The sequence below is a fragment of the Abramis brama genome, assembly GCF_963993115.1.
Source record: "Abramis brama genome assembly, chromosome: 21".
In the NCBI taxonomy this organism is placed as follows: Eukaryota; Metazoa; Chordata; class Actinopteri; order Cypriniformes; family Leuciscidae; genus Abramis; species Abramis brama.
Window position 1 is genome coordinate 8,377,751 of NC_139983.1, and position 25,571 is coordinate 8,403,321.

At 38.9% G+C, this 25,571-nt stretch overlaps 1 protein-coding gene across 1 annotated transcript in view; it reads left to right on the forward strand.

Annotated features, from left to right (window-relative positions):
- LOC311072542 (kelch-like protein 29) overlaps positions 1–25,571 on the forward strand; it is a 180,258-nt gene that overhangs the window by 98,186 nt on the left and 56,501 nt on the right. The window contains exon 9 of the mRNA XM_084097626.1: positions 9,089–9,287. Coding sequence (XP_083953752.1) covers positions 9,089–9,287 — 199 coding nt within the window. The remainder of the gene's footprint in view (positions 1–9,088; positions 9,288–25,571) is intronic.

Below are 25,571 nucleotides of genomic sequence, written 5' to 3' on the forward strand. Positions count from 1 at the left end.
TATATATATATATATATTTTTTTTTTTTTTTGGGGGGTTTTCAACAACACTCACAAATGCACTTAATGCACTCACTGAATTAAATATTACGTCAGGGTTCGTGATGGAACTGCAAGGGGTTTGTGAGTTCAATTAAAAGCTGTTAAGTAATTGAATCCTAAAAATGTAAAATTAAAATAAAGAATTTTAAAATAAAAACATTCAATATAAAAAAAGCATTTTTTTTTGTTTACTTACATGGCATGTGACCATTAACTGATGTCAGAGAACCATGAACTTAAATTTATTTATTTATTATTATTATTGACAATTTTATTATTAACCTAACTTAATTAAGTTAAATTAAGTTAAAATCTCAGAGGGGACTTTAAGTAAATATATTAGGTCAAACAGGTTCATCTGTCAAAAAAGTTGGGGAATTCCTGCATTGCATGCAAATCTTGAATGACGTGACTTTGTACATTTAATCTGCTTGAAAGACAAAAGCCCTCCAAAGACAGTAATACAAGGTTAAATGTCTCACTGAGTGATAATTCAAATAATAATGACTGTGTCATCAGGAGTCAATTAGATATGCTATGTTGCAATTTTGAGAAAACACTTCTTAAAAGTCATATGATTTCTGTCAATCCAGTGATCAAATGCTGCAAGTCTCAGTTTTCAGTGATAGGCACATGACTAGAGGCTGGTGTGTGTGTGCTACTATATATACATATATAAGAATGGTCTTCTCTCGAAAGTGGCAGCAATTGGGCATGTAGTCCATTTTAGTTTGCATATATAATTTTCCATTTTCATTCAAACGGATTAAAAAAGATCAGAACTTTCAGCACAAGCATATACATTTTTAAGAGTTTAGTCAAAAGGTTTAGCAGAACCGGACTGACCCTGTTCCACTGGGTGAAAAAAAAAAAAAAAAAACCTTAATCAGCCAAGTTTATAAGTCTTCACACAGCACAGTCTCAAGAAAAGATACTTAAAGCACTTCAAAAAATAACCAAAATTGTGGAAAAAATGGCAGGTTATACATATTCATACCCATCCATCCCAAATGGGTCAATTAAATCAAAACCTTTAACTGCTTGTCTTGACCTCCTGGGAATAGTGACCACTGCTGAACAATGACCCTTTTCCCATTTCTAAGCACCAGGAAGCTCTTTCTTTATATTTAAAAGCGCATTGAATTGGTTTTGCTGTAATCCGTCTTGTTAACATCCATGACACATTAACTGAACAATGAAAAGAAAATCCTTCAGCACATAAAAAAAAAAACATCTACTCATTAATTTTCACCTACAGCATCGGTTTGTTTGGGTGAGGAAGTTGTCTTTTCTGGTAGGATGTACTGTAGGCGTTCTGCTGCTAAAAAGAACTAAGAAGATGAGAAATTACTGTGCAATAAGGAACGAAAAAAACTTCTCAGAGCTGCAAGCACAGCCTAAAAAAAACTTGCATTAAATTTAATGAAGGTACTATTTAAACGTCCATGTATTATTTTAATTAAAGTATTATAATAAATCTTAAAAAGCAGGGCTCGTCTTCTAGCTTTCATGACTTAATTCTAGAATTTCCATCCTGCAAATGTACAAAACAAAATCAATGTCTTTTTACCTGCAATTTTGAAACCCTGGTCTGAATATTAAACGATTGCCTGCTGGATGAATGTCACAGAAACTGCCCAAAAAAATAATATTTCACCCAACAATCAAAAGGAAAAAGAATAAGCAATTATATTTTACATATATTTTTGGTGCACATTCACTCCTAAAATAAATAAATAAATGCATAAATTAATAAATGATGCGCGTTGTGGACCCGCCTATAGGCGCATATCACTAATGCGCCCTTTAAATACCACATATATATATATATATATATATATATATATATATATATATATATTATTATTATTTTATTTTTTATTTTTTTATTTTTTTTCTCTTTGTATTTTTATATCAACAATATGATACAAGATTATCTTATTCAAATCAATGTGATAAACATTAAGTTAGGTCAAAAGTAATATAAAATGTATCAAAAAGTAGTCCGATTATATTATATGTAATGGATTACGTTACTAACTACAATTTGTGTAATGTAATTTGAAACCAGTAACCAACTACAATTTGTAATTAATGTGCTGGGTAGATTATATTTGCAATATTTTTCAAATAAATTATCCACTATTTATTTCTACAAGCATTTCTATAAGAAAAGTGTTTCACAGACCTTCAGAAATATCCTTTGGTCAAGCTCAAGCAAGTCTTTTTGTTTTTATTTATATTTATTTTGTTGTTTTATCTTGTTATTTTATTTATTTATTATTATTATTATTATTATTATTATTATTATTATTACACATATTTAAACACATTTTTGCCTCTTTTGAGAGAAGACACTCCAGAGGTCATACATAGTCATAACAGAAAATAGTTATAAAAGTTTAATATTTATAATGTAAAATAATATATTATATAAATAAATAAATTGTAAGTTTATTATATATTTTAAATCAAAATCATCTAAATATCTTTTAACATATGAGTTTAGTATTTGATCTACTATACGATGAGAATTGTTTTGTTCTAGTAGGAAGGATCCGACACCAACACGTCATGTGTTTATGAACCGCTGCCGTCTGTATCCGGCAGCTCTAGCTCTCCTCTGGCCCCTGTGCTGACTCTGGTTTACGCTGAAATGCAATTGCTAAGTATTGCGATGGAGGCTGTTTTCCCAGGTCATTTTTCAAAGTGAGCCGCAGACTTCTGCTTTATCTCAACACACAGGCATCATTAGAGACACAACGCTGTCCAGCTGTAGTGCCGCTGACTGTTGTGCTGTTCCAGGATACGCATCTTTCTATATAATCCATAGAGAGAAAAGTGTTTCTTGGACATGCTTAATCTGTCTTCTTTTCAGCACAGCGACGCTCCCCATCCATCAAACCGCTCTCACACTGGCTGAGCATCAGTCTGCCGTCCCGTCAAAGGAATGTGCTCTCTGTCTCCCCTCCTGTTATCTAATATATTTTTAATGCATGGCTGTCTTTGTGTGTATGTAGCTCTCTCTCTCTTTCTCTCTCTTTTCTCACTTCTCTTTTTTTGCATTTCTTTATCAAACGGATGTGCCTTCAAGCTCAGAAACACAAGAAGAAAATCTCCCTGAATTTTCACTTTCTATTAGCATCTGTACACAGATTTGCTCAGAGAGCCGCTCGACTTTTTGATTTATAGCTCTGATAGAACAATTTTATATTTACAAGCAGCAAAATAAACATCTCAAATTTGATTCCAGCATGTTATGTCTTGCCTTGGAAATCGCTGTTTATTATGTGTCTCGAGGAAAATGTGAAGAGCACAGCAAGCGTGTCTGGCCATGAAATTAAATATTACAGTGATTATTTTAATGTCAGGACGGCATCTTTTTGGCGGGTGGTGGTGTGTTTTTTGATAGTTGTTTTGTTGTTGGTGGTGGTGGTTTTTGTCTTCTGATTGTCTTTCCCCTGATCTAGTGGAAACTAGATGAAAACTAGTGGACTTTTGACTTTTAGCACATTGTAATGTCTGGACTTCTCCTTCTGAGACACACTGATACGTAAAATGACCAATTCCCAAGTTAATTGTTCTTTTACAAAAGCAGGTATATCTGAAATTACCTGAATATAAACCTGGAATATTAGAGACCAGTAATTGGTTTGACCAATAATTATTTTATTTTATTTTATTTTGAACAGTTTGTGATCTCAGCAGTTTGTGTTTGTGTTAGCCATGCAATAAAATAAAATACTGCAATGCATTTTCATTTATTGCATTGCATTGCATTTGTTTTGCAGTCTAAGATGTATTTTTTCAGATTATATTTTTTAATTGGGCCATTTATGTCTAATGGGCGGCTCAGTGGCTCAGTTTGTAGCACTGTTGCCTCACAGCAAGAACGTCTCTGGTTCGAGTCTCGGCTGAGCCAGGAGTCCTTTCTTTGTGGAGTCTGCATGTTCTCCCTGTGTCTGTGTGTTTCCTCCGGTTTCCCCCACTATCCAAAAACATGCAGTATAGGTTATTGAAGACGCTAAATTGTCCGTAGATGTGAATGCGTGTGTGTAATTGGGGGTTAAACGGATCGTAGATAGTCCGTGATCTGTACAGACCAGGCTCTGCGGTTCGGCACACATGTGATTTGTGGGTTAAATGCAAGTTTAACCACCATAAAGTTTATGATTTGCCCAAGTTTTAAAATGCCACACACTTGCGCTTGAGAATGAATGGCTGTACAAAATTGATTAATTATACAAACCATACATTACATCAGCAAGTTTGTTTACCTGTGGTCACTATTGTTTCCTGTAAAACTAACAGTGGTGAAAATTGCTACTAAGTAGGAACTTTCAATGATTTGATTCCATGAATCTCGCAAACTTCGATTACATGAATCTGATCGCAGAATGCAGCGATTGACTAACCAGTGTATTCCAGTACACAATTGAGTATTCCAGACAGATTTTTTCTTAATATATTTTAGAGAACAGATATTCTTTTTGGGATTTGTCTTTTCTTCAGAAAAAAAAAAAAAAAGACAATGAAGTCGCTTCCTCCTGTAAATGAGAATATCTGTCAAAAGTATTGAATCAGAAACTTGTGGCTGACAGATGCTGGAAACTGAGTTTTTACTTGTTAGAGATCAATAGCAATTTGATGAGTATCAAACACAGCGCTCCGAAGTTCTGGCGTCTGTTCTGTTGCCTTCAAATGTACAAATCCAACTGTTATGTGAGGACGCTTTTACAGAAGTTTGTGCATCAGTAGAGTGTCACATCATTGTGTCAGGATTGACAGATGCCTCATGATGCAAGCGAGGATACGTACAGATTGTGATGTTTCATAGCAGCTCGGTTTTGTCTTGACACCTCTAAAATACCGTCCAAGCCTTAGAATGAATCATCCATCTGTTAAGTGCCCTTTTTTTAAAACAAACTGAATGCAGGTGCATGGTATTTCCAGAGGTTTGATTGGTCTAGAAGTGATGCAATAGTTTTTCACAACAACACCATATTATTTATTTATTTAAGCTAAGAATGAATCCACCCATCTGTTAACTGCCCTTTGTTTTCAACAAAATGCATTTGCATGCACAGAATTTCCAGAGGTTTAATTGGTCTAGTAGTGATGCAACAGTTTTGCACAACAAAACCACATTTCCCATGCGCAAATGAAGCATGAAGCACATCTAATGTGGATCATTTGCTCTTCATTTTGTTGTAACTTGCCGTTGCACTGGTTGCTGTTCGCATCAAATTCAAGGCACTGATGTTTGCTACAGAACAACCACTGGCTCTTCACCCCTATATTTTAACTCATTACTCCAGACTTACGTGCTCTCCAGAAGCTTGTGTTCTGTAAGTGAACGGCTTCTCATTGTGCCATCTCAAAATCACTTTCATGGACCTTTACCCTGACTGCTTCAAGGTGGTGGAAATACCTGACTAACTCAACCCGAGCTGCTGAGTCCTTAACCATTTTCAAGAAATCAACACAAATCACTCAACAACACCGCTTTCACACTGGCAGTTTAGTTCGAAACGGAGCACAATTCACATGAAAAACTGGTAATGTGAAAGCTGTCATGCGGACCCGGGTGTGCACCGGGGTACCGAACCCAAGACTACCTGGAGGAGGTGGTCTGAGTTCGGTTGCACTGTGCACAAGTGAACACAAGTGCACCAGGGTTCGGTAGAATCAGGTTGAGTGTGAAACCAGACCAGCACTGTGGGGGACGCCGGGAACGATCACGCTCGGATTCGGACCGCAGCAAATGAGCCCAGTGTGAAAGCCCCCTAACACTTACTATTCTATGTATCTATTTACCGATCAAAGCACTCAAGGCTAATTAGGTGCTAAGAGTTCTTAGCACCTAAGGCCTTGTCCACACTGAGTTAGCTGTATACGTAAACATTGTGTATCGTCCAGACGGATCTGGCGTTTTGGGAGCCTGAAACCGCTATTTTTTTTAAACCAGGTCCCAGAGTGGATAAATCTGAAAACAACACCCTTGCGTTTTCGTGTGTACAGCCAATCCGTATATTTATATATGTCATCATCCCACGTGTTGACCCTAGGTTAGACAATGCTACTTCACATAACAGCAACAACAACTGCATTCTACATGCTTGTGTTTGTGCTGCAGAAGCTACTGGGCCTCTTTATTTATTTCTTTATTATTTACTTGAATGTATTTTTTTATTATTTTATTTTATTTTATTATTATGCTATGATGCTTGTCTGTTGTCTGATTAAGACATTTCATATTTTGTACCAGGCCATTTATAGTTGTTTATATTGTTTAATAAAGTTCTTGGTAAAAAAAGAAAAAAAGAAGAAGATGCTACTGAGCCTATTATTATTGTATAGACCTTATTCACAGCAGCGTCATCTTTGATTTTTAATGGGAATGAAAGCGAGGCTGTGAGGGACAGACATGCATCTCTTCAATGGGCTGTACTGTTATTTAATGTGTTTTTGGATTATTCTGTTCATGAAACACTGGAAAAATATCTTTCCAAGAAATTTCAGTTGACAAAAAAACTAAGCTGTGGAAAATTGAAAGTAATCTAGGAGCTTTATACAGATTTTTACAGCGGATGCCATTGGAAACACTGCAAGTCTATATCCCTCACAGCCTCACTTTCATACCTGTCATGGCACTGCTCTGAATAAGGTCTATACAGCGCACAAGGTTTATGTGCATGCTCCAAGTCTTCTTCTCTGTTTTTAGTGTATCTCTGTGGTAGAATAACAGCACCACATACTGGTCTGGTCTGGTTTTGTGTGTACGCAGATATTTCTTGAGACGATGCCGCGTTTACGGATTTTTTTTTTTTTAGAACGAGGTAAAAAAAGAAAGAAAAAAGATCGGAGAGGGAAAGCTCTGACTTCGTGTGTACTGTGCTAGACAAACTGGGACTAGTTACTGCACTCACACATTCTTGCCCTATTGTTGGTTTGATTGCTTCTATTGCTCTCCTCATTTGTAAGTCGCTTTGGAAAAAAGCGTCTGCTAAATGATTAAATGTAAATGTGTATGTCGTGAAGTGAAAAAGAGGGCAATTCATGAATTTGATTCCATCCGGAATAACTTATGCACATCACAGAACTGTTTGCGCTCAGAGTTTTGTTTCTTGTTTTCTGACCTTACATTTATATTTTAATAGCATTACAAAGCATTCAGCCTGTAAGCTGCTGAAATGTTGCATTTGATGATTCATCCATCAGTATTTTTGTAAAGCTGTGGCTTGTGCTGTTCTCTGTGTCTTAATCTGGTATTCAGCGTGCCATAGGCTGGCTCCCTCATGGCATGACATTATTGCAGATATGCTCAGCGGAGTGGTGAGCGGAGCTGCATTTGGATTCCTAGATCATTCAGTAAAAAGTCTTGATTGCCTGAGCAGTGGAGGGAATGGTTGTAATCCTGAGGGATTTCTCCAGCGGCCATGCTGGCTGTAGATTGCTAGAAACACCTTTTTCAGAAACCATTTTTCATTTATTTGATCCTTTTCTCACGCCACAAATGGTTTTGAGCTCCTACCTGAAATGCCAGATTGATAAACTATCTGAATGTGATGGTGCAGATTTTTCCAGTCTCACCAGGGACTTTAGTAAAATGCCACCACTGTCACCAGTAAATCTTTGACCTTTCTTCCTTTCTCTTCTAGACCATTGGAAATACAATGTGTACATGCAAATGTATTTTGCTCAAAACTAAGCCCTCAGTTTGGCTCCCTTTGAAATCGATTGCCGGTGAGAAAGTGAAGGAGAGCCACACCAGCTGTTGACCGTGTCTTTTTGTGTTTACAATCTCGCTGGAGATATAGTGGACAAGGAGTAATGCCACGCTGGGATTTTTCACCATGGCAACCCAATGTTGATCGAGCTGAAAAAGGAATCTTTGGAAAGGATCACCTGTACGTCAAGCTGTTCATGTGGCCTGTTATCAAACAAATAAAAACTGACCAGCTCTGATTACACTCGTGATCATGGTGTGATTATGGTGTGATTTTTGACCCGATGCATTATGTGGGTTTAACAGATCCATCCATCCATCCATCCATCCATCCATCCATCCATCCATCCATCCATCCATTAATCCATTTTTCATATATAATTATTTATTTATACTTTAATTTTTAATCCATTCACTTATTTACGGAGCCCCTAAAGGGACCTTTGCAAAAATAAAAATATACAGACTTTCACGTGCTCACAAGAAATGTTTCTCGTACAAACGCAAGAGTTTCTCGTGAGCACGCAATACATTTCTCGTGAACAGGAGAAAGTCTGTATATTTTTATTTTTGCAAAGGTCCCTTTAGGGGCTCTGTACTTATTCACTATTCCATTTTTATTTATTTTTATTCTTTAATTAAGTCACTTATTTATTCCTTCATTTGTATTAATTCCTTCAATTTCATTTAAATTAATTTGAATGTATTTAATTTTTTATATTATTTAATAAATATCATTATAATTATAAATACATTATTAATACATAAAGTCTTATAATTTCATTTAAATTTAATTAAACATAACATTTCATTTAAATTCAACTTCTTAAAAATATTTCATTTATTTTCAATGAACTCTTAAATGATTTTTTTGTTTTTTTTAAATCATTTGCGTGATTTCTGTTTGTGTTGAAGGTAAATCATCTGAAAATCAAAAAAGAACATGTTTAGCTTCCAGCTTTCAATATCTGAACTTGTTTTGATGTTTATGCTGTTAGCGGATACTTGTCACACATTAATGTGTGTCAGTATCTGTTTTGTACCTCTTTGGTTATAATGGGCATCCTCACACAGCATCCCTCAGAAGACTTTGTTTTATTTTTCTAGCAGGCTGAGAGATTTTTTTCTTATCCAGAGAGATTATTTTTTTCAGTCAATGAAAATAATAATGCAATAAGGCATGAGGCCATCCGTAACAGTGATTTGACCACAATTAAGGTTGTGTATAGCACAAAGATGTCTTATATTATCTCTTTCTTTCTCTGTTCTCATTTGATTATTTCTCTCTGTCTTGTTTTTCTCTCTGTCGTGTACCCAGCATGTGTCTGAGCTGTTGGCGGTGGTGCGGCTTCCGTTCATTCATCCCAGCTACCTGCTGAACGTGGTGGACAACGAGGAGCTGATCAAATCTTCTGAGGCCTGCAGGGACCTGGTGAACGAAGCCAAGCGCTACCACATGCTGCCACACGCCCGCCAAGAGATGCAGACACCCAGAACTCGCCCGCGACTGTCTGCCGGTACATTCTTCAGCATGGCTTATAGATTAACGTGTGACACATTAGCGCTGTTCTGAGCTGCCTTGCCGTCTACAGCCTATATAGTCTTCTAAGGCGTCATGACTGAAATGGAACCTCTTAAGTAGCCAAGTTGGATAGCAACTCCATATAAGTGGAGGAGCTAAAAATGTAATGCTCTAACAAGCATAAAAATATACAGCCTACACAAAAATGTTTTACATTTCTTAAGGCAAGACACTACGGGCCCAATTGTCCGAATCCACTTCTGCTAGTTTAACGGCGGGAAAAATGGTTGGCGTACCCGGCGCATGGTCTTAAAGGGTTGCCCGTATTCTCTTAATGAGTAATGGGTGTGTTTTGTATGGAAGGCATTTTCTGCCAAATTTAAATAAATAAATTAAATGATTAAAATGAAAATTAAAACCAGATTAACGATTTCATTACAGAAAACAGTACGCAAAATATGTGACAAAATTGAGAATGAAATTAAATGATTTCATTTTCACAGCATTATCCCTGTCAAATTGAAAAATAAAATGCAATTGGTGATTTCACATTTCATTTTCACTACATAGGCAAGACTGCCAATATTAAAATGAAAAGCCAAACGTGAAAAAGAAACTACAAATACAGTTTTTACAATGCTCTTTAGTAACGCTCACGCAATAATAGTGACACAATTCAAATACAAATGTAAATTTTCGTTTTCATTTTAATTCCTCTTTTATTTCACAGTTTTCATTTTCGTTTTCATTTTCAAAGACAACCTGCATGCAAATTCTATGTTAATGAGTGGGTGTGGCTTATTCTAGCGAAGTCATCGACGTCGCGTGTGCATGAGTTGAATGTGTGAAATTAAATTATTTAAATGTGATTATATTGTAATCGAGACGACGAGATATGGCGAAATCTGTTAGTGAGCTTTTGCGGGAAGCTGCTGCAGCATTAGAACATGAAAACAACCAGCCTGACCATGTTAGTTATGATGTTAGACTCAGACTAGACCATAATCCACGATGAGGTTCATTCATGTATTAGGCTGTTTTGGAAATTCAACTATTTGGGTGTACAAAGGTCTTAACACAATTTCTACAACAATTATAGCCAGACATTAATACCCACTGGCTTTAACTGAGAACCTCGGCCAATGTTTCATATTCGCGTCGTGCCTAACAACGCCCTTCAGCCGTGACTTATTCAGATACAGCACTAGCCTGTATCAGTCCGCTGTTTAACTGTTACGTGTCTTTTGGTTATTTTAAGTTTGTGTACAAAAAGAATCACAATGCTGATTTTCATTTCCAGTAACAACTTCTGGATGAGATCGAGAAAGCGAGTGTACCTGCATTTACAGTAGGCTAGATATAGCATTTTCCTTCAGGTCAGTCCTATATTCATAATAAAAAATCCGTTTGAATGTCCGGTGTGATATCTTGTACTTTTAACAGTTAATAGGAGTTGTCTATCATGTCAGTTGCGTCTTTATTCTCCGTGATCACAAGTTTGAGTCATTTCAAAAGTCTTCTCTACTGACTGACTGACTCACTCATTAAGACAGTCTTTGTCTCCATCTAATGGAGAAATAATGTAACTTCTTCTGTTGCTTTTTGGTCAGGGACTTTTTTTTTTCTCCAGCGGAAGGAATTGGCCTTTAGTGATTCATTTTACTTCATGATAGTTGCATAGATACATATGTTTCGGGATTAATATTTGTATTGTGTGGTAACCGTTTTATAAAAGCAATAAGGTACTCTAGGCTAGTGCTGTATCTGAATAAGTCACGGCTGAAGGGCGTTGTTAGGCACGACGCGAATATGAAACATTGGCCGAGGTTCTCGGTTAAAGCCAGTGGGTATTAATGTCTAGCTATAATTGTTGTAGAAATTGTGTTACTAATACTTCTGTACACCCAAATAGTTGAATTTCCAAAGCAGCCTAATACATGAATGAACCTCATCGTCGATTATGGTCTAGTCTGAGTCTAACATCATAACTAACATGGTCAGGCTGGTTGTTTCCATGTTCTAATGCTGCGGCAGCTTCCCGCAAAAGCTCACTAACAGATTTCGCCATATCTTGTCGTCTCGATTACAATTTAATCACATTTAAATAATTTCGTTTCACACATTCAACTCATGCACACGGGACGTCGACGACTTCGCTTTACAGAAGGCGTGTCTCAGCGCCGTTACTAGAATAGGCCACACCCACTCATTAACATAGAATTTGCATGCAGGTTGTCTTTGAAAATGAAAACTGTGAAATAAAAGAGGAATTAAAATGAAAACGAAAATTTACATTTGTATTTGAATTGTGTCACTATTGTAAAAACTGTATTTGTAGTTTCTTTTTCACGTTTGGCTTTTCATTTTAATATTGGCAGTCTTGCCTCGAGACTGTAGTGAAAATGAAATGTGAAATCACCAATTGCATTTTATTTTTCAATTTGACAGGGATAATGCTGTGAAAATGAAATAATTTAATTTCATTCTCAATTTTGTCACATATTTTGCGTACTGTTTTCTGTAATGAAATCGTTAATCTGGTTTTAATTTTCATTTTAATCATTTAATTTATTTATTTAAATTTGGCAGAAAATGCCTTCCATAGTTTTGGGCGTAACGTGCAATAAACCAATCAGAGTGTCATCTCCTATTCCCTTTAAAAGCCAGTTGCGCTCGCGCCAGTTGCTATTTACATGGCGGAATTTGCAAGCGGAAAGACTGAACGCTTCTCCAGAGAGGAAATGAATTTGCTCGTGTGCAAGGTTAAAGCAAGCAGACCGTCTACGGGACAAGCCAGATTCCACCATATCTTTATGTACACAATATTAATATTTTACATTGTAATCCTTTTATTTTTAATATATGGCAAGTTTGTGTGCTGCTGCGCATCCCTGTGTGTGTAATAAGCAAAGTGTGCGCGCGTTGTGGATCCACCTACAGGCTCATATTACTAACACGCTCTTTAAATAACAAAAAAAAATATTGCGCCATTGACTTTAGACCAGGTTTTGTTGGTCAACAGTCTATTTCAGTTGCCTCAAAATAGCAACCCGCAAACAATGCACCTGAACACACCTCGTTTTCAGACTAGCACACCCATGGGCGCACAAATAGGCGCAAATGCATTTGCTATTTAAACAACGTGGCGCAGGATGTTAAAATGATAACTGCGTCGGGCTGAAACTGGTATAAAACTTGATATACAATATCAACATATTTCCCCAGGTGATTATTCACAGTACATTAAGCCAGTTATTTTGTATTACAAGTTTTCTGAAATATTTAAATATGCCATGATATGAGTCATTACCTAATGAAATATGCACTAATCTGCATACATTTCAGAACAGAAATCTGAACTTGAAATTCAACTCGAAATTCTTGTTTTATTTTGTTGACATATAAGAGTTAAAGGTTTTTACAAAGGGGATTTTGGATATCTCTTTTTATCACTCCATAAATCAGAAAATACTGTCAACAGACAGAACAAATACCATGTTTTAGGAATACAATATTATATTAATCAGGTGAATGATATGAGCAAACCGCTCTGTTAAAACCTTCTTAATATAGATAGGAGTAAAACTGTTAAGTTTTTTTGTATGTAAGTGATGAAGTAGAGATTTCTGACTCTCCCATCCTTTAAAGATATGTATTATAATTTAAATGTACATGCTTAAATAGATGAAGTGTAACAAAATAAACAATTAAATGTGTATTGTGAATGTTTTCTTTCCACTAGTCGGAAAGAAGGCATGTCATGGAAGCAAAATAGCACAAAATCTCAAAAAGCCTGAAGTGTCTTTGCCTTAAATAATTTGTTATTAGATTAAATTATTTTGGCACTTTTCCTTATTTACATAAAATAAGGGACATTTATATCCAGCATCTCAGAGAACTTGCCATGATGCATTCTGGGATTGCCTTACCCATGAAGGCAAGACACTACTGGCAAAAACACACATTTTTCATGCATCTGTCAATTTTGAGATTTTGGGGCTTTTTTAGCTTTTCATAGTGTTTTTTGTTTGTTTGTTTTGTTTGTTTTTTTGGAAAGAAAGTGGAAAGAAAATATCCAAAATACACTTTTAAGTGCATCTTTTATAGCACATTTTATAGCACTCTATTTGCCTCTTTAGATTTCAATTACAGTACATATCGTTAAAGGCTGTTTTCTCAAAAGGAGAAATCTGTACTTTAGGAGCACTTACATGCACCACATTTTACAGTTTTATTCCTTTGTATATTCTGAAGGTTTAAATGCTGCTGCAAGATTGTTAACAGGAACAAGGAAAAGCGAACATATTTCACCAGTATTGTTCTCTCTCCAGTGGCTTCCAGTTAAACATCATATTGAGTTCAAAACACTTTTGTTTGCTTATAAGGGTTTGCTTGGGCTGGCTCCTCCATACATCTCTAATCTCCTTTTATCCCACCATAATGCTTTTAGACAACTTGGGTCAACCAGTAGTCTACAGCTGACGGTTCCAAGGACATGTTTAAAATTGAAAGGAGATTGTGCCTTTTCAGTGGCCGCTCCACAGCTTTGGAACAATCTGCCATCTTACATAAAGACTGCACCAACATGCATTGATTTTACATCTTTGCTTAAAACCCACTTATTTACTGTTGCTTATGGTCATAAGTGGACCTAGTGGTATAAATTGTAGTGTATTGTTTATTTGTATGTTTACTCATTAGGATACCTGTTTACACTTTGTACAGCACTTTGGCCAACAGCTGTTGTTTTTAAATGTGCTCTATAAATAAATATGACTGACTGACTGATTGAAATATAATTTGCCTCGTAACACTTTACCCATACGGTTTCATTAGTTAACATAAGTTAACTACATTAGTTAACATGAACTAAGAATGAACAATACTTCTACAGCATTTAACAATCACATTTAATGTTAGTTTCACTTTCAACATTTACTGATACATTGTTAAATTCAAAAGTTGTATTTGTTAACATTAGAAATGCACTGTGAACAAACAATGAACAGCTGTATTTTATTAACTATTGTTAACAGAGATTAGTACTGGAACAATTGTATTGCTCATTGTTGGTTAATACATTAAATAATGTTAACAAATAGGACCTTATTAAATGGGACCTTATAAAGTGTTACCATTTGCCTGATTTCATACAACATTTTATTCCTAAAAAATGGTGAAAATATATATTTTTTTCTGGCTGTTGATGGAGTTCTAAAAAGGGATATCCAAAATCCCATCTGTAAAAATCTCTAAAAAGGAAACCTTTTAACCTGGCTTTATCAAATGTTCTGATTTCTGTTCTAGAAATGTATGCAAATTAGTGCATATATACATTTTTGTGCAATTCTTAAAGGAGTAGTTCACTTTCAAATAAAAATTTCTTGATAATTTACTCACCCCCATGTCTGTCTCAATGCAGCTTCAAAGGCTAGACACGATCCCAGTCGAGAAATAAGGGTCTTATCTAGCATTTAAAAAAAGAATAATAATTACATACTTTTTAACCACAAATGCCCATCTTTTACTATCCCTGAGATGCGCCACGCATTACGTCATCACGTTGGAAACGTCACGCATGACGTATTCGGAAGTACCGATCCAATGTTTACAAGTTTGGAGTAGGAGGACCGTTTTCTTTCAAACATTTGCTCGGTATCTCACTATGGGAAACGCCTCTGGGCATGACAGATCCTGGAAGCACCAATCACACCACGTCTGTCAGTTGACAGACCAATTATGACAGTGATGTGGTAGTCCCGCCTCCCTAATATATAAAACTGCCGGTGGTCCCTACTTCATTCTCGATCTCTTCCCCGTGAAGATCAAATTGGAAGCTGTCCTTCAGCAGGACCTGTCTTCAAAATAGTTGTTTAACTGTTCTGAGACGAGCCGTCAAGGTACGTCACCGAACGCAGCTGTTTTGTTAGCGGGTCTTTTTTCACTGTAACAGTGATTTTATTTTATTTATTTGAAGAGAATTAACGTGTTACGGCGAATTCTCTTAGATATTCCTTTTTTCTGAGTTGCACGTTGTGGTGAGCTTGGATACTATTTTTACTATGGCAACTACTAGTTCTGCAAGCGGCGGACCGAAAGCAGAAACTTCACGTCTGTGTGCGTGCGGTTCAATGATATCAGGCAAGGATCCTCATCCTTTGTGCATCGCATACCTGGGGGTGAGACACGCTCAGGCAGCCCTCGCAAACCCTGAGTGCTGTCCACACTGTTCTCTCTTCCCATCAAGGGTGCTAGAGAGAAGAGTGCTGATCGCGGCCACTAACAAGGGAGATCCCTGCTTTTCTCTGCCGCCCGCGGAGGAGACTAAACAGCCCCCTGCGTCATGCAGCTGGGGCGAATTTAAGGATGAAGTCTCCCTCCAACTACCTCCCCTCTTTGGATCGTTTACGGATGTTAGAGAAAAGGACGATGATGATGACAAGGCCATTGCTCGTCGGCGGGAGGAGGAGACGACACGATCCTCCCGCCGAATCCCTCCCGGCCAGGCATCGCGTTAAGCGAAGGTTCTCCCTCCCCAGCTCAGGCGGAGCTTGACCTACTGGAAATGTGCCAGAGCGCTGCGACAAAACTCTCCATAGACTGGCCATCGCAGCAGACGAGCCAGGGGACGGAGAGAGATCTCTATGATGGCGAGAGACTGCCGTCACATGCCCCACCAGTTAAACAGCTCATTCCAGTGGTCCCCGCATGCGTTTCAGAGATGAAACGTTTCTGGGATAAGTCTTTTTCACACAGGGTTCCTGTAAAAGGATTTTATAGGCTGGATGTCGATAACATGGAAGTTGCACATCATCTCCACCCTAACCGCAGGGCAGCCTTTTCCTCGGCTTCAGCTTCACTGCCAGTACGCACTGAGCGCCTAGCAGCCTCAGTTTTTCAGAACATTTATCGTTCTTCTGCACTGGCAGTGAGGGCTCTTAATGCCACCTCTCTCCTCACTTATCAAGTGGAGCTTATGGAAGAGATCGGGAGGCAAATGGATCCTGGGACTCCAAACCCAGCCCTCTGGGAAGAGATTTGTGTTATTGCAGATCTCAACCTGAGAACTTCCAGAGGTGCGGTCCAGAGCTGTGGCCGCAGCATGCCTGGCAGTGGTCAGCGAGTGAGCTCTCTGGCTGGGACTGTCAGGGCTGTCAGACAGAGAAAAAGAAAAAGAAGAAAAAGACTATTTGGATGCTCCAGTTGAGCCCAAAGCCCTTTTCGAGGCATCGGTCACTGCTGTGCAACAACGGTGTGATCTGAAGAAGCAGGAGGGTGAGGCTTTCTAAACTTGCCTCCCTTGCAGATCCGCTGCTAGGGTTTCTCAACCACCATGGTCCAGGTTTGAAGCCCCCCAGAGGAGTGGTCGATCAGCCTTCAGAGGCCCTAGACCTTCTCAGCCTCAGCAAGCTGAGCCACAGTCTAAGCCAGCTCAGGCGAGGGGAAAACCTTCCTTCGTAGCGGCTGCAGCCAGACACCGACCAGCAAACCCTCTGGGAGGGAAGAAACGGTGAGAAACCTAATATTTCATTATGTTCAGGACAAAGGGATGAGCAACAGCACTCACAGAGCATCTGTTGTTATCCTCCCTCAAAAAGAGCAGTCATGTTCTCCCCCTCCGTCCCATTCTGGATTTATGAAACCTCAACAAACACCTCAGAAAATACAAGTTCAAAATGTTGACCTTAAAGATGTTATCTCAAATTATTCGTCCTAAGGACTGGCTTACGTCAGTCAATCTGAAGGATGCATATTTTCAAATGTGTGGAAGCAGCGCTCACACCGCTGAGAATAATGGGTCTAAGAGTGTCAGCATATTTGGACGATCTGCTGCTGTGCTCGCCGTCATGGCAGCAGACAGAGAGAGAGACAAAAATGCTTGTGTCTCATTTGGAGAGCTTAGGCTTCAAGATAAACGAGACAAAAAGCTGCTTGGTGCCCACATGAGATAATTTACCTGGGTCTCAGACTGAACTCAGACAGAGTTTCATTCAGACTGTGTTTATGTCTTCTGGGGCTGATGGCCTCAACAGTTTCTGTCATTCCACTGGGACTGTTGCGAATGAGGGAGTTTCAGCACTGGGCGGCCAGGGCTTGTGTCCAAAACGCCACCTCACTGCAAAGTGATAGTCAGTGGAGAGATCGCTCTTTTCTCGAGTCAGGGACTCCGCTGGGAGCAGTTTCTCTGAGAAAGGTGGTTACAGTGGATACATTGCTCACAGGTTGGGGTGCAGTGTGCGAGGAAAGGATAGCGAAAGGGAAATGGCCCGTCTTGCTACAAAACACACACATAAACTTCCTGGAACTGTTAACAGTGTTTCTGGGACTGAAACGTTGTGTGCGGTTCCTAAGGAACCACCACATTTTGATCAGATCAGACAATACAATGGCGGTGGCATACATAAATCGCCAGGGAGGCACACATTCCCATTTGCTTCACAGTCTGGCACGGAAACTAATTGTGTGGGGCGTGAAGCATTTTCATTCACTACAGGCAACCCATGTCCCAGGAATAATGAATGTGGGGGCGGATCCCCTGTCCAGAGGAAATCCTCTGTATGGAGAATGGACTCTCCACCCTCAGGTAGTGAACCAGTTGTGGGAGAGGTTCGGCCGAGCTGCCGTAGATCTCTTCGCCTCACATGAAAACACTCAGTGCCCTCTATTCTTCTCTCTGGTGAGAGACGTTGCGCCTATGGGTGTGGATGCTCTGGCACACCCGTGGCCAAGCGCACTACTGTACGCGTTTCCTCCACTGAGTCTGATCGTTACAACTTTAAGAAGGGTAAGAGAGTACGATCACTCAGTCATAATGATTGCCCCGAACTGGCCAGGGAAGTTGTGGTTGACGGAGATAATTCAACTCCTTTGCGACCAGCCTTGGTCTCTCCCGTTGCGCAGGGACCTTCTCTCACAAGCGCACGGGGAGATTTTTCACCTAGCCCCAGGCAAAGTGGCTTTTTGGGCCTAGCCTGTGAAAGGTTAAACTTGAGTGTGAAGGGTTTGCCTCCGAGGGTGATTGAAACAATTCAGAATGCACAAGCAGCTTCAACGCGCTCTGCGTTTGTGCCTAAAGTTAGTGAGTCAGCTCTCGCCTATAAACAGGTGGATTTACTGGCTTTCCATCCGCAGCCTTTTTCCTCGTCAGAGGATGCGGCTTCATTGCTTGTGCCCTGTCCGTGTGTTGCATCACTATGTGGACAGAACGAAAGTACTAAGGAAGAGTAATCAGTTATTTGTTTCATGGGCTGATTTTCATAAAGGGAAACCTATCCCGCGTCAGCGCCTGTCCCACTGGGTAGTGGAAGCTATTATATTAGGTTATAATGGCATGGGTCGAAGATGCATCTCGAAGATGGTACAAGATAGGCATTTGTGGTTAAAAAGTATATAATTTTTTGTTTTTTTTGTTGTTGAAAATGACCAATCGTTTCGCTAGATAAGACCCTTATTTCTCGACTGGGATCGTGTCGAGCCTTTGAAGCTGCATTGAGAATGACATTTGGACCTTCAAACTGTTGGTTGCCATTGAAGTCCATTATATGGAGAAAAATCATGGAATGTTTTCCTGAAACCTTAATTTCTTTTCGACTGAAGAAAGAAAGACATCGACATCTTGAATGACATGGGGGTGAGTAAATTATCAGGAAATTTTTATTTGAAAGTGAACTTATCCTTTAATATAATCATTCAACTGGGGAAGTATGGTGATCTATATATATATTTTTTACCCTATTCACCTGGGGTGTCTTGCCTGAAGGCTACATGCAGTACTCAGTACTGTATTTGCCAAAATTAGGTATCTTTAGAGAAGAGAAAATGCTGTCTATTTAGTCAGCTCACTAGGTTTTTATTACACTTTTTATTTAATGAGCTTTATTATATAGAAAAAACAAGACACTCCCAGCCCTGATGGCAATTGATAATAGCTATATAATGACATTTATTACAAATAATAATTGAAATAATAATTCAGATAAATTTTAATGTGCCAATTTGCTTGGCCATGCATCCCACAGGATAAGCTTATTAGGTATTTATCTGGCAGAAAAAAAAAAAGTTTAATTTAAACCTGGCTCATCCAATCATATTTTAGAGCTAAACCTGTCAACTTTATTTTAAAGCAATAATAAACCTGTTTAGTCATGTATAAAGGTTGTTGTTTGGCTTTATGGGGAGCTTTTGTAAAACAGTTACAATATAATAAAAGTGGATATTATATATATTATAGAGGACCTATTATACCCCTTTACAAAGTCTTTATTTTGGGGTCTACTATAATAGGTTTTTATGCTTGAATGTTTAAACAAACAAACAAACAAACAAAAACTTGACATCATTTTTCATTTTTATTTCAAATTATTGCAGTACCTCTCTTCCCAGTCTGTCAATAACTCCTTGGCGATTTCAGATTCAAATCAGAATCAGTCCTCACTGATATATTCAATTCAATTCAATTCAATTCAAATTTATTTGTATAGCGCTTTTCACAATACATATTGTCTCAAAGCAGCTTTACAAAAAGTGCATTTCAGAAATGTACATAGAAAAATACATAGAAAAAATATAGAGAATAACTCCCTTTGGAGTGACTTTGTGCTTTGGAACTTTTTCATGTTCAAACAGCAGCATTAAACACTAAAGTTGAAAATGTAAAAAAAAACACAATATGTCTTCTTTTAAAGCTCCCCTGTGGTGAAAATCCAGCTTTTAATGTTGTTTATATTTCTATGTGGTGTTTTTGATATGCTTTAATACAAACCATGTGCAAATTCATGTCAACACTATTGCTGAATATTTTCTCCTTTAAAAATGCGGTGAACCAAAGACAGTCTGAAAAACACTGAAATCGCTGGTGTTTCTGACGTCACAAACTACCTTGTAACCAATCATGTCAACGTGTGATCGTAAACGAGCTGGTGCGCGTGAGTGGAGGCGGGGCTAATTTGCATATTCATAGAACCCTGTTTACTAAATGAGGCAAGGGTGTAGATTTACATTCAAGCTATTTCAAGGCATGAAGAATCAAGGAAAAAAAAAAACATTTAAATATGTTGATTTGATGATCAAAGGTGAGTTTTAAGGAATAAAATGATTGACTACAGGGGGACTTTAACAAATTTAACTATAACATCATGTCCTGAAATACTAAACTAAGGTTAGTATTTGGTCTTTGTGTGCTGTGCAGTGATGCACAGTACCTCCTGAGCGTTTTTGCATGTTACAGTATAGTGAATTTTTAGCATGTCTGGAATGCTGTGTTGACCAACCAGCCCTGTTTTATAATAATGCAGTGCACAGATATAGAAGCAGCATGCTGGATAGAAATCCGTCCTGATGTTGTATGACAGAGCCTCCACGCATCTGGAATAGAGCCACAGCGCTGTCACAGAGCTGCCAAAGCAAGCATCAACAGCGGCCATCAGCACACCTGTGCCTCTTATTACAGATTGTTAGTCAGTGGGTAAATTTCACCTGTGTTTACTTAAGACAAGCTGTGCTGAGATTATCATACTGAACGACCCAGTTCATCACAGACCAGGCTTTAACATTCTTCATTCATTATACTCGTTCAGTAACGGAAATCTGATTTGATCTGCCTTTTGTTGTTGCATTTCAATAAGGCTGTTCTTTTTGAAAGAGCCAGTGTTTACACTTTTCAATAGAGTCTTACTTATTTTGTAAGAGTCTTAGTATTATTTTGGATTACTGTGGCCTATGCATCTAGCCTGTTTGGACTTTTTTATGGTGCAGTGAGTTTTTGCAGATTTTTCAACTTGGAAAAATTAAATTACTTCATCTTTAGAGAACTTAATTTTCTGAGTGTATAGAGTTTGTACATGCAATCAGCTTTTTAGAGGTAGTTACGTCCCAAATCCCATCCAAGTGTAAAGAACCAGGTTTTCTTTTTTGTTTGGTAATGACATGAGATAAAAGATTGGATATAGTCAGGTAGTTTTTAAATGCTACAATTATATTTGTGAAACAGTATGAGAGTTGCACATTTGAAACCATTATTCACAGCACTGGCACTTTCCATTATTAGTGCACGTTCACTAATAATGACTAATAATAACTAGTAAACAAGTTTTTTGTCAGTTGCATTATTTTATGTGGTAGGCTTGCTGCGATAGTCAATGTTACCGTATGTTTTATCGGTGTTCAGCCGCAACACTGGTTACATCACTTGCCCACCGCGGCACCGCCCCCCACCACCATTTTTAATTTTTATTGTATTAAAAACCATTTAGTTCAGTTAGAGAGCAGACACTACAATTAAAAACTGAACCTGCCTGCTTTATCAGCCAATTTATCAGCCACTAGCTAACTGCCAAAATGATGGCGGAAGATTTGATTTCAAAGCGAAGTGTAAAAGTGCCTATTTGGCAATATTTTGGATTGAAACCCAATGCTAATAGGGAACCTGCAAAGGATTAGATGTGTTTTTCTAATTGTTGTGTTATTCATTAAGAATAATAATGAATCCACTGCTCAAGCAAATGCCATCCCGAATTGGCACGAATGCCCTTGCGTGTGCATTTTACTTCCGATTTTGTATTAGCGATTTAAAAGAGAGGTGCAAAAGAGGGAAAACATCACCCCCCTCCCCCAATCGAGTCAATTCTGATTTCATGTAGACTTTAAAGGTGACATATTATGCCCCTTTTCACAAGATGTAATATAAATCTATGGTGTCCCCAGAATGTGCCTGTGAAATTTCAGCTAAAAATTTCGCTCGTGTGAGCGAAAACACACCATTTTTGTGTGTGTCCCTTTAAATGCAAATGAGCTGCTGCTCCCCGCCCCCGTTCAGAAGAGGGCCGATCCTTTACACGAGCTTTGGATACTCCGGCAATAACAAAACATGCAAATTTCAGTCAAATTTCAGAAATAACAGTAGTGGAGTGCAGCCTTATATAGACTCAGGAAGAGGTTGCAACTTTTAGGCGCACCTGGACGTTTCTGAATGGTTAGTGGATACATTTATGTAGTTGTAGTGGAGTTATTGATTCATCGATTTGATGGTGCCGTCATGTTTAACTTCTACACAAGTTGACAGTTCCCTGATGTCTTTATTAGACAGCTGTGACATTTTTTGGTCAAATAGTGTTCTGTGCAGCCAATGACAGAACAGTTTGTATGCTTTGCTCGAACTTTTGTGTTAGAACTTGTTACACTGTTGTCGCTTGCAAAAACCAAATGGCGGTGCCGTGGGTGGAAACTTGCAGATTATGGGCCGGTAATATTATATAAGATCCCCTTCCTACGTCAGAAGGGGAGCGAAATCTGATCGGCTTATTTTTTGACATGCTTTCAGAGAAAAGCTTATCAAAACAAAGTTACTGGGTTGTCACTTTTCACATTTTCTGGGTTGGTAGATGCACCGGGCACCCGATTATAGCACTTAAACACGTAAAAAGTCAGATTTTCATGATATGTCCCCTTTAAATTCTACATAGGCTGCTCTTCTCTAATTTAGTTAGGTTTAAAGGTGTGTTTTCTCTTAGAAGATCTTTTGCTCTTTTGTTTCATGCGCCCAAACCTGATAGATAACATGCTAGAGGGATTTTGGGGGAAATCTAAATCTAGAAAGCTCCTTGAATTCTTTTCATATCATAATCCATTGGTCTGATCTGAGAGGGGCAGAGGTGGGGCGGCAGTGCTGGACCTCCTGCTGCTTGAGTCTCTAATGCCACAGTCAGCAGGAAGGGCCCGGGCACAGCAGGGTCCCTCGCTCGGCAGAAGGGCCTGATCCCTGCCATGCTGCATTAACACATGCATGCAGGGCGAGATGAGAGAGTATAAGGAGAGCATATATCTGCTGGAGGACACTGATGGCAGAACACGAGCAGGGCTGTCATGTGGTGTTTGATTGATGCTTCTGCTGTAATGTAGTGGCGTGCAGTGAGGGTTTGTGGAAAAAGGGGGTTTTGTTTGCAGGAGAAAAGGGGGATGGTACATGTTTCCTGTACTGTTGTGAAGTAGGAACACATCTTGCAGTCGTGCAGCTGAAAGAGCTGCCATCGGAGAAGATGTTCGTGCCAGTCAAAAGCTTTTTTTTTCTTCTCAGGAAGTGCCTGTGAACCCAAGCTTGAGCAGGAATATCCCGCCGCTGGTTGCGTCACCTTAGCATCTGGTGTTTAAGCGCACATGCATCTTATTTACATGCATTCACTGCAGCACATGAGATGTGCCCCGGTATAGACATGCGTCATGAATATTTACATTGTTACTGCCATTATTTTTAGCATTAATTGCTCCCCTTTTTTTATGCAAATAAGACTTATAGATTCTGCCTTATTCACAACAGTCAGTGCTTGGTGCTTTTACAGCTTGCATAAAGCTGTAACACTTCCCTTTTCACTTAGGCTGTGTTAACTAAAACGCACAAGGGGTTCTTTTGAAAGATTTGACCAGATTAACAATAACAAACTATAACATTGACAAACAGTATCTTCGGTCTACCAGCATCAAAGGAAAACACACACCAAACCAAAAAACCCAGTATTTGCTCACAGTACAGCGCTTTATATTTTCACACATTAAATGACCCACACAACCCCAAATCATTTCAATGTCCTTTTTTTTCTTTTAGTCCCGGAAACACCCTAAAAGTCCAAACTAAACGAAAGATATCCTGTCCTTTACCAGGACGCCCGCGAGAGTTTGTATAATAATCCAAGGCCGATGCCGGTAAATTGTCTCATGACGTAGCAAACAAATAATCCACACACAAAAGGAAAGAATGCGATCGTTGGTTTGCTGTTATACCACGCAAATAGGAGAAAGAACAAAACCAATCGATCTCACCAACCCCGGTGAATAAGTCCAGCCAGCCGTCTGTGAAGACTATGTTGACGCGTCCTCAGTTTGGTAACGCGCTCGCTTTCCCCACACTACAAGCGGCATTTAACTTATATGCAGTCCGTTTTTTCAGTAGTGATGCTTTCTTTTTCTTTACCACCCAAGAGAAACGGTTTACAAAAAACTAGTAGCTGCAGCAACTGTGTACTGGCGCGCTCCTTCTGCTCTCACAGCCCTCATCCTCCTTTTCAGACCGCCCCCTATATCAGTTTGGGTGCCCGGTGATAGGCGGTGATAGGCGTATCAGCCAGCAGTGTCCTTATACAAAACACCCATATCTATACCATCACACACAGTGGAAGTAAACATGATAAATACATATAAATAAGAACATATACATATCACTCAGATATTAAATAAAACCTACAAACATATATGCAATCAATTCTATACTTAAACTCCTTTGATGAATTTTTAAGTAATGATACCTAAACTAATGTGGCAGTGTCACAAAGCTATTAACTCTTTCCCTGTTATTGACAGAATTGTTCTGTCATTTATTACACAACACTTTCCCGTAATTGACGGAATTTTCCGGCAATCCATGTTTTCAATTAGCCTGACGTCGTCATACTCAGATTCTAGTCAGAATGTGAGTCTGATACTGCTCCATTGAGCTTTGATTATGGGGCGTGTTTCAACCGAACCAGGAAAGAAAATGCCTCTGCACTCAGTTGGATAGACCTACAACCAATCAGAGCAACGGAGTAAGTGACGTATGTTTTCATTCATGTTTCCGATCGACAAATGCCTTGATCGCGGTTCTCTGTTCCTCTTTTAAAATTAATGCGCTGTCGATATCTTCTATAACAGACGCGATGGCGGAATCTACACATGATGTTTCATAAACAAAGTTCGGGAGGAGCACGTTCAAATAATCAATCCAATCAACTTGTCATCAAACAATAACCGTCTACGGTCTACACTATCAGCATGAGAGGAAGCATATATATTCACTCAGTCAACTCACCTAACATTCCTTGACAGTTTTCAGCATCCCTCCACTCACTCTCGGCTTGTTCTTCCACAGCCATGAATACGGGGGGAGTACTTTGGGTTCGGGCCGAGCCCGAGCCCGAGCCCGAGCCCTCTCCTCAGACAGCACGCCAAATATGCATTTATTCTATCTGACTTATTTGTAAGCGTGAACTCGTGAAATCTCAATTCTCCAGCGGCAGTCATTTGAATTCAACCCAAGTGCTCGTTGATGACGTGGATGATTACGTTACCGTTGCTCATCTGTCCATCATCGTATAAAGCCCGCCCTGACAATTTGATTGGTCCGAACAATTTTTGTTCGGGCATAATAGCTCCTCAACGGATCGAGTCCAGACCGAACTTCCCGACCTAAAAATTTTGTGGGCGGGGCTAAGTTCGGCTGGCATCCAGGCTAGTTTTCAATGTTATGCGGTTG